Raw genomic sequence first — 10432 nt, 5'->3', positions numbered from 1 at the left:
TGGGATGTATCCCTCAGGCTGAAGAGGCAGGCGGAACAGATTGTTGTACAGCAAGCACAAATCCAATCCCTGCTGTCTTATGTCTACAGTAAGCCTCGCGATCGAGCGTGCCCAAGGGATGGTCCAAAGAGGTGCTGGAATTGTAATAGGATTGGGCACTTCCAACGAAACTGCCCTCAACGAGCACAAACACCACAGATGTCAGGCATGGTGACCCGCGCAACTCGTCTCTCACCAGAGAAGATACAGGCTCGGAAAAGGTGAGGCCTTCAGCCGGAAGACTGAATGTTGAAGGTAAGCCATTTTTGCCAGTTTGGAGGGGATTGTGGTTGATGCTGTGCCCATGCCTCATGCAAATTGCAGCATTCACACCCCAACCTCCTGCAGAATCCAGGCAGGAAATTGTCAAAGTATCAACGATGTGCATACGAGGGAGATCCAAACGTGATACAGAAGGTTCCAGCTTCATTTTTGATATCATCTCAAAGGAGAACATAGGGCAGCTCCAACTGGTTGATGAAGACATTGGTAGATTTCACTTCTACTTGAAGGCTAAACGTCCAACAATCCGACGTTGCCTAATGAGGGAGTCCAAACGGGCTCGTGAGCTGCTGAGGTGCTGGAAGAGGATTAGGGAGCTGAGTGGAGTTCTCCTTCAGCTGGTTCATGACGACGAGAGAGAGGTGAAGCAACTCATCCTGCCCGGCAGTCTCAGACGTTGACCAGATTCACGATCAGGTGGAACACTGAACCTCGGTGAAGACAGGCTGCACTATCAAGGAGGTGGTGTCGCTGGCCAGGGGTGGCTGCCGATATTGCCAATTACTGGCAAAACTGGGAGAGGTGTACTTTGGCCAAAGCAGGGAAGCAGCACGACACTGGTGGTCACATCCAAAGCAGCTTGGCACCCGGTGGTCACACCTGAAGCAGTTTGATACCAGTGGTCATACCAGGAGCAGCTTGACACTGGCGGTCACACCTGAAGCTAGAGGGAAACCTCAGAAGACCATTCCCAGAGCGGAGTTGCTTGATGCCAGAAGACTGGTGGATGATTTGGGGACAAGCAGCCCACTTAATGCGGTAGAGGAACCAGAAGTGGCAGCCGGCAGTGGCCTGAGCAAAGAGGAGTCAGCCGGTGATGGGGAAATCTGGAATGTGTGTGTCAGGGATTCCAGGGGCGCATCCAGTGTGAGGAGGGTGACTCTGGTGCCGAGGTGTCAGGCAGGGAGGCTGCAACTGAAGCAACCAGTGCTGCTTATCATATGGTCCCTGGAGACGTGATTGATCTAGACTCCTACATGACTGATCCATCACAAAGCCTGGGTGTGATTGGAAGTGCCAGTAGGGAAGAGGGGCTGAGGAGATCATCTTGAGCACACGCTGGCTATCATCCCAACCCATATCATTTCCCAGATGGGTAATGGACAACAGAAATGCTACCACAAGCGTGGACTCGAATATGCTAGCTATCATAGTTCAATCGAACCGACTGATCACGAGATTGCTCAGTAAACAGTCACCGTGTGATATGTCTGGTTTGCAGGGTGGCAACTCTCAAGTAGGGAAATGTGTAGCTGGGTCTCTGGCAGCAAGCGGCAGTGGTATGGCGAGAGCACTGAGCAGGACAAGAGGTCGGCCCCTCTGGAACCCTCTCTCCAGGGAGCAGTGTCTTCAACAAGCTGAGGGGCGGAACCAAATGCCATGAGTGAGGGAGAAAGCAGAAAGGCCAAGGCTAGGACTTGTGAGTTGTAGACTGGTGATGAGCAGAGGCCGTGAATAAGGGAAAATTGGAGACTAAGTCAGATTGAGTGGCAGCATCCCTGAGTCTGAGAAGCTTTGTGGAGAGAGAGAGAGAGAGAGAGAGAGCAAAGGGCAGCAGCAAGGATCTGGAGCATCGGCCATGAATATTCATTGTAAATAGCTTGTCGCTTGAAGTTAAGCTGTCTCTTGAGAGTTTATACAGCTTTGATGCTGGCGGAATAAAGTTTTAATCTTCGTGCTGTCAGCGTGCTTAAATCGCATGTTACAGTTGTTTGTGGGAGTTTGTTGTGTGCAAAATGTTTGCTGCATTTCCTCCATTACAATATCAGTGACTACACTTCAAAACTGTTTCATTGGCTGTCAAGTGTTTTGGGTCATCCTGGGTGCTGTAGAAATGTCTTTCTTTCTTAATGATTCTTTACTAAGACAAAATTTGGTAGGAAAGTGATAAAAGTGGTCCATTGTTTCACTCTGATGCACAAATCCATCAATTCACTGTCTCTTTAAACCCACCACAGTTAAATAAACTAGGAGTTAGTAGCTATCCACTTGACCCAATGACTAGTAAATTGTCTGCGAATTTAACCCACAATTGGTTGAGGATTAACATTAAATTACACAAAATTTACAGCCCATTCCACCTATTCAGTCTCTGGTCTTTATCCCCCACAGGAGCAGTATTCTAATCCCATCTTCCCAAAGCCCTTTCCTTCAACCATCTGGCTTAAAACCTGGCCTGGTCTCTGCTTCAGCCACCAACTCCACAGTAAATTCCACAGCCTCACAAACCCTCTGTGTAAAAAAAGGTTCCCCCTACTCTCTGTTCACGAGCTCTTACACTTAATTCTACAAGTTTATCCCCTTGATCTAATGACGGAGTTGGGACAGGAATGGCGGGAACCCTGTGCACATAACCATCGGGTGGCAGAAGCCTGCAAGCACAGTGTGACAGTTGACATTGCAATTCACAATGGGAGACGTTGAGATAAAAATGTGACCAAAGATCGCAATAGCAAGTGTGTGCACCCTATCCAAGATTTTGAATAACCTGCTCTGTTTAAAGTGAATGTTGAACTAGCTGAGTTGAATGTTGGGCTGGGATATTGGACTGGGTGAGATGGGTGCCAGACTTGGTAAATTGACAGGGTGAACTGGAAGCTGAGCTGAGCTAACAGATTATGTGATCAAACATCAGTTGAACCCACCACTTTTTGACTTAGAGATGAGAGTGCTACCACTGAGCCTTGGCTGGCAGCTACATTAACTGCTTCAACAAAAATAAAATACTGCAGAAGCTGGCAATCTGAAATAAAAACAGAAAATGGTGAATATACTCGGCTGGTCTGGCAGTATCTGTGGAGAGAGAAATAGAGGTAACGTTTCAGGACAAGGATACTTCTTCAGTCTGTTCTGTAGACCTGAAACACCAACTCTCTTTCTCTCTCCACAAATGCTGCCAGACCTGCTGAGTATTTCCACCATGTTCTGTTTTACATTAAGCGCTCGTTCACCCAATCACTGTTCATGGGATCTTGCTGAATGGAAATCACGCCCTGAATTTTTCTACATAACAGTTGAAGCCCTGATTTCCCTCTTGTGGACATAAAAGATCCCATGGCATTATTTTAGAGAAGAGCAGGGGAGTTCTCACTGGTGCCCAGGCCAATATTTATCCCTCAATGAACATCACTAAAACAGATGATCTGAGCATTATCACATTGCTGTTTGTGGGAGCTTGCTGTGCGCAAATTGGCTGCTGTATTTCCACAACATTGACTCTACACTTTATTGGGTATAAAGAACTTTAAGATGTTCTGGGCTGTGAAAGGCACTGTACAAATATAAGCCTTTTCTTTCAAAGTAACTCAGTGTGTGTGGGAAACTTAAAATGTTTCCATGATGTGATTAGAGAATGAAATCTCACTGACTCAGTATTAAATTCACTTTGATTAATTTATCTCTTCAATGCTGTTGATTTTTACAATTATTTCCTAATTATTCACTTCTGTGAAATAAAGTAATAATTCACACGATTGAAACAACTGGGATTTATTTTAATTAGTTCCCTTAGGATTAGAGTAATATTAGATAGAAATTTACAGCATCAAAAACCAATATAATCTTTTAAGCACTTTATAAATAGCACAGGCAGAGTGAGAAAGAGCGAGGAAGAGAGAAATAGAAAGGGGAGAAAGAGAGAGAGAGAGACACACATAGAGGGATGCAAAGAGATGGAGCAAGAGAGAGCGAGAAAGAAAAAGAAAGAGACAGAGATAAAGAGAAACAGGGAGGGTGAGATATAGATAGATGGAGAGAAATGGATAGGAAGAGAAATGGAGAGACACAGAGGGATGCAGAGAGATGGAACAAGAGAGGGAGATGGGGAGATGGACAGAGACAGAAAGAAACACAGGGGGAGGGAGAGATGTTGAGATGGAGAGAGGGAGAGACAGGGGCTGGAATTTTCTGCCCTACACGGTGGCAACCTTGGTGTCTAGTGGAGGGCCGGTGGTAGGGGGGGCATTTAATCAGGTGGGAGGGTGATGGGTGGGATAAAAACAGAAAATGCTGGAAAGGCTCAGCAGGTCTGGCAGCATCTTTGGAGAAAGGAACAGAGTTAACAGTTCGAGTCCAAATGACTCTTCTTCAGAGCTAAAGAGAAGTAGAAATGTGATGGATTTTATGCTGCTTAAAAGGGAGTGGAGCAAGAAAGAAGGTCAAGGATAGGTGACAGCTAAGAAGAGATTGACAAAGGTGTCATGGACACAAGGCAAAGGGAGTGTTCATGGTAGTGGTGAAGAGTAAATGCTGAGAGTGGCTGATAGATGGTGGTGGGTGGGGACACCTTCCCACCTCCACTTCGATTAAGTCTGTGGCTGGAAGGCCCGCACGCAGCCTTCCTGACCTGCTGCCAATTGAGGCCTTGAAGTGGTGATTTAATGCTCACTTAAGTGCCTCAGCCCGCTGCCACTCAGATTAACCCAGCGGCGAATGAGGGACTGGCCATGCAGTGAGAACGACAAGCAAACATGTGAACAGTTGCTTGCGGGCTCCCAGTGCCTGATCGACGCACTCAACATTGGGAAGGTGAGGGCTGGGAGGGGCCGTTGAGAAACAACCCCCCCCAACCCCACCCCACTCCTGGGTTCAGAAAAGGCCTGTCCTGATCTGTCAAATGCTGATTGACACATGATGAGGCAGGTCTTCCCCAAAAAGGCGACGCGGGACTCTTGCCAGCTCGGTGGCCGAGACCCCATCGCGTCCACGATTCCAGTGTGAGAGAGGAGGAAAGATAGAGAAGGAGAGAGATGAAGAGATAGTAATGAAGAGACATGGAGAAAGCAAGAGAGACAGAGAGAGCGTAATCTTGGACAGGAGGAATGTCACAGGATACAATGTAGGTTGGCAGTGAGTCACAGACGAGGCAAGGCTCAGGTTTAATCCCTGAGTTAGCGGATGGCAGCCAGGGTTACATCTGGATGCTGTGAATGGCCTCAGTATCCCTTGGGCTGGAAAAGTAGAAATCCGCTGATCATTATCCACTGACATTTGCTGGAGACAGTAGGCATGTGTGAATGTACTGTCCCCACAACTGAATACTCCGCCAATGCACAATTCTACAGACAGCTCCCAGGACCTCAATTTAAGCCTGGATCAACCACTGCTTAAAGCTTTCAATGAGACAGTTAATTATAGCCATAAGGTTGTGGGTTTGAGGCCCACTCCAGGGACGTGCACAGTACTGAACGAATGCTACACAATCAGTAGGTGCTGTCCTTAAGGTGAGACATTAAACCAAGGCTCTGTCCAAAAGATCCCACTGTACTATTTTGATGAAGAGCAGGAGAGTTCTCCCCAGCATCCTGGGAAATATATTTCCCTTAACCAACATTGTAAACAGATGATTTCTGTTTGTGGGAGCTTGCTGTGTGCAAATTGGCTGTTGCACTTCCTACAACAGTGACTACACTTCGAAAATGCTTCATTGGCTGTAAAGCAATTTGGGATGGTCCAATGGTCAGGAGAGGTGCTACATAAATGTAAGTCGTTCTTTATTTTAATAATGACATTTTACCATGATTTAAGTGTCAGTTGGTGGCACTCTGATCTCTGTGTCAGGAAGTTGTGGTTATAAGTCCATTCGAGTTGAGTACTAAGGAAGTGCTACACTGTCAGAGGAGCAGTCTAGCTATGATTGCCAGCTTTGGTTGGACATATTCTTGGAGGTTTTAGCACATGACCTGCAGTCTCCAAATATCCCACTGCCACACTCCTGCTACCAAAATGTCCATTTACACAGTGCCCCCCACCTTTCTGCCAATCAGAAATTGAAGAGACTGCTCATTAACCAATTAAACAATTCCTCACAGTCAGCCTTTTCCCCTCCATGTCAGAGACACAGGTGCTCGTGGAAAATTTAATTCCCTCAGTTTCTTCCCTGGGTTTCAATGCAGCAGTTCAATTCCTGGAAACTCCAAGGCAATCCTGGAGGGTTGGCAACTCTACATCCATCAGATGAGATGTTAAACTTGTTGATGTAAGAGATCCCACTGCACAAAGAGGAGGGAGGATATTGAGAGGGTTTGAGGAAGTGAGAGACTTTGGAGTGCATGTCCACAGGTTCCTGTAGGTGGCAGGACAGGTAGATAAGATGGTAAAGAAAGCAGATGGAATGCTTTCCTTTATTGCACAAGGTATAGAATACAAAAGCAGGGATGGAATGCTGGAACTATGTAAAATGTTGGTTAGGCCACAGCTGGAGTTTGACGTACAGTTCTGGTCACATTACAGGAAAGACATAATTGCTCTGGAGGGAGTACAGAGGAGATTTACAAGAATGTTGCCAGGGCTGGAAAATTGCAGCTGTGAGGAAAGATTGGATAGGCTGAGGTTGTTTTCCTTAGAGCAGAGGAGGCTGAGGGGTGACTTGATTGAGGTGTACAAAATTATGAAGGGCCTAGATAGGGTAGACAGGGAAGACTTGTTTCCCCTAGCTGAGGGGCCAATTACCAGGGGGCGCAGATTTAAGGCGATTGGTAGAAAGATTAGAAAGGATATTAGGAAAAACCTTTCCTCCCAGAGTGGGGTAGGTGTCTGGAATTTGCTGCCCGGATTGGTGGTTGAGGCAGGAACCCTCAACTCATTTAAAAGGTACCTGGACCTGCACCTGAAGTGCTGTAACCTGCAAGGCTACGGGTCGGGGGCTGGAAGGTGGGATTAGAATGTGCAGCTGGTTTTTTTCAACCACCGCAGACTCAATGGGCTGAATGGCCTCTTTTTGTGCCGTATCAATTCTATGGTTCTAAAAGTAAAAAGTTCTCCCAATGTCCTGGCCAATATTGTGCTCTCAACAGAGGCCATTAGAAACAGCTTCACTGCTCATGTGTCACATCTGTTCAATCTATTCTCCTTCAAGCAAAGAAGGTTGAGAGGAGATCTGATCGAGGATGTACAGGATCATGACAGGTTTGGATAAGGTAGACAAAGAAAAGCTGTTCCCATTAGCTAATGGTACAAGGGCTAAGGAACATAGGTTTAAGGGTTTTGGTGAGAGATGATGAAAGATGTGAGGAAGAACTTTTTTTAATGCAGTGAGCGCAAAAGACCCTGGAGCTCACTGCCAACAAAGGCGATGGAAATGGAGATTATCAATGATTTCATAAGGAAACAGGATGGGCACTTGAGATAAATAAACTTGCAAGTTCATGGGGATAGAGTGGGGGAATAGGACTTACCGGTTTGCTCTAGAGGGCCGATATTGACTCAATGGGCCGAATGGCCTCCTTCTATGTGATAATGACAATGACTTTATTTTCTTCTTGTGGGATCTTGCTATGTTTAAATTGCCTGTTGTCTTTGCCTACAAAGTATCTGCACTTTGGTAGGAATTCATTGGCTGCAAAGTGCTTTAAGGTGTGCTGAGTTGCTGTGTGAATACCTTTCTTTCTTACAATAGACACTTTGAAACTGTTGTTGTTCCAATCAAAACAATGCTTCGGTCATGCACTTCCTGTCTGCAAACATTACTTCCCGTTACACTGTCAACATTCAGAAGGAACAAGTCAAGATTTTGCAAATCACAGATTGTTGAATCAAATCACTAAGTTGAGTCTGATAGAATGTCTTCTTCAATGCCTCACCACTGGCAGCTGTAACTGCAGCACCTAAAGCCCATGCTCTGCAGTACTCTCTTTAACCTTTCCATCCCCCTCTGCCTTCTTTTAAGACCCTCCTTCCCAGTATCACCTGCTTTGATTTGACATCCACCTTGGTCTGATTATGCTCCTGAGACACATATTAGAGCATTTTTCTGAAAAAAAAAGTGTTCTGCCTACCACACAAATGAGTAATGTGGGATATGAATTTCAGCGCTGGTGCAATGCAAGGTACATAGGCTGTACATTCCAACGACTGGCAGATCGTATCAAAGCACGTCCCTTTGGCCGTTCACAATAGACAGGGTACTGACTGTTTTCAACCCAATCCGTACTTCCAAAACTCAGAACAAAATGTCCAACCTTAGATGTGATTCCATGATTGGTCAGCACTTGCTGAACAATGTAGTTCACTTGCGCTTGCTAGAAGCTACATATATTGATACGCAGGGACCTGACCTCTGTAAGCAGAAAGAACATGTCCAGGCTTTACACCTTTATTGAATTAAACAAAAGCGTGGGAGGCAATAGGTCCCCAATGCATTCTCCATGGCAATGCCCCGAGCGACCAGAGTTGACTTGTCAACCAATCAGCACCCTTTTCTCATGCAGTATAAATTGTTGCTCCCCTAGAATTTAGGCATTTTTGCACCTGTCCTGATGGGTGCATGACAAAAATCTGCGACAGCATGTCTCTTTTTTCCTGCAATACATTTTGTATGGTTAAAGGCGCTGTATAAATGCAGGTCACTGTTATAGTTTGTGCTGGATTTGAAGGCAGATCCCAGAGGTGAAAAGTTGTTGCCTGAGCTGCTCCCCCAAAATGTGATATTTTACCCAGAGTGTATTTGCAGTGTTGACGTTGCTGTTTTCACAGACTAATTGCTACAGCGATGGCGACAGTAATAGTGATAGTGACAGTGACAGCACCATCTCCCTCAACATCCCTCAGGATCACCTGGGACTGGCTGTCTTCTCCATGCTCTGCTGCTTTTGGCCAATGGGAATTGCTGCATTTTATTTATCACAGAAGGTAAGATACCATCTTCTGCAAATTCCCACTAGAATAGTTTAGGATTCAGTTGTGAGAACAGGTCACGTAAACTTAAGTTTTGCTTCCTGGGGTTTAGAAGATTGAGGGCGATATAATTAAGCTGTTTAATATGATTAAGGGACTATTGGGGGAGATACAGAAAAACTATTTCCTCTGCTGGAGGAATTCCAGAACAAAGGTGCACAAGATTAAAAGTAGAATGAAACGGTTCAGGCTTTCGCACAAAATCCAATGGAAATCTCCAACTATCTCCCTCAAAAGTCTGTGGATGTCAGGTGTCAAGTGGAGTTTTCTGATGATGATAGAGCTGCCTCAAGGAGATGAGTGGCCTACTCCAGTTCCTGCGTTCCCAGCTACCTGCTTCAAGAGGGATGAGGGCATTTTACCAGCCAACAGTTCAATACTCTGTGGACAGAGTGCAGTCGCAATAATTAAACTTGCTGCAATCTCCTCCAGCCATACAATCCCTTGAGATATGTGCACTCCTCTAACTGTGGCCTATTGAGCGTTCCCGATTTTAATCTCTCCATCACTGACGACTGAGCCTTCAGCTACCTTGGCTTGAAGCTCTGGCATTCCCTCCCTCAACCTCTCTGCTTCTCTCCCTTCCTTCAAGATGTTCCTTAAAGTGACCAAGTGTCTTAATATCTCCTTATATTGCTCAGTGTCAAGTTTTATCGCCTGTGAGGTACCTTGGAATGTTTTAACATTAAAGGCTCCAAATAAATGCAGCTGTTGTTGGATTATCGGTTTTAAATATCTTAACTGCTCATTAGTAAAATTAACTTTGGCCGCTTCCGTTTTATTCTCCAGTGTAACAATTAAGCTTCTCATCTTATGCTTTCCAGACCAGCAAAGCCACAGCCAAAGGGGATTATCGGCAGGCCAGCTCAGCCTCCAGGAAAGCTCTGTGCACAGCCGTCTGCTCCATTGCCCTTGGGGTCTGTACATATATCGGAGGCGTGGTGGCCCTGGCTGTATACAGGTCAAAGAATGGTCACTCGTAGCGCCAGTCCCGAGCAGGTGCCAACCTCCACGGGAGTTGAGACCAAGAGGAGACTTTTGCTGGACATTGGGGTCTGACTCCCACTGGTTTGAGATAGAGGACATCCTAAAAGGGAAACCAGCAACATCTGACTAAAGGTGACCAATACTCTTGCCTGTCACGGTCTGACAGGAGGCTTCGTCTGGGGTCAAGCTGTTGTTTGTGGAACACTTCATCGCACATCGTGTCACAGCCATTTTGCTGTTCTGACAACTGATTCAATTATAATAAATGGAAGATTTTACCTTGGGGCACCTGGACTAAATTAGGGATCAGAGTTGCGACTCTCTCTGTGATGTTGCGTGTAATTAATTGTAACAGAGTTAAAAGGTCTAGTTGTGGGTTCAAGTCCCATTCCAGAGATTTGAGCACATAAGCTAAAGCTGGCACTCCCAATGCAGTTCTTGAGGGAGTGCT

At 45.8% G+C, this 10432-nt stretch overlaps 1 protein-coding gene across 1 annotated transcript; it reads left to right on the top strand.

Annotated features, from left to right (window-relative positions):
• The first annotated feature begins 1413 nt into the window (after window positions 1-1413).
• On the top strand, window positions 1414-9977 carry tmem91 (transmembrane protein 91). Its single transcript, XM_041179203.1, has 4 exons — window positions 1414-1508; window positions 4737-4848; window positions 8794-8949; window positions 9819-9977. The coding sequence occupies exons 1-4, from the start codon at window positions 1414-1416 to the stop codon at window positions 9975-9977; spliced, it is 522 nt and encodes a 173-aa protein (XP_041035137.1).
• The last annotated feature ends 455 nt before the right edge of the window (window positions 9978-10432 follow it).

Source organism: Carcharodon carcharias, chromosome 34 (assembly GCF_017639515.1).
Source record: "Carcharodon carcharias isolate sCarCar2 chromosome 34, sCarCar2.pri, whole genome shotgun sequence".
In the NCBI taxonomy this organism is placed as follows: domain Eukaryota; kingdom Metazoa; phylum Chordata; class Chondrichthyes; order Lamniformes; family Lamnidae; genus Carcharodon; species Carcharodon carcharias.
The sequence above is the reverse complement of the archived record's forward strand: the minus strand, read 5'-3'. Positions and strand labels throughout refer to the sequence as shown.

Coding starts and splice junctions, on each gene's coding strand:
- tmem91 (XM_041179203.1), top strand. CDS start 1,414: ATGGGTAATGGACAACAGAAATGCTACCACAAGCGTGGACTCGAATAT. Junction 1,509..4,736: donor ACTGATCACGAGATTGCTCA/GTAAACAGTCAC, acceptor GCTGCCACTCAG/ATTAACCCAGCGGCGAATGA. Junction 4,849..8,793: donor ACGCACTCAACATTGGGAAG/GTGAGGGCTGGG, acceptor CTGTTTTCACAG/ACTAATTGCTACAGCGATGG.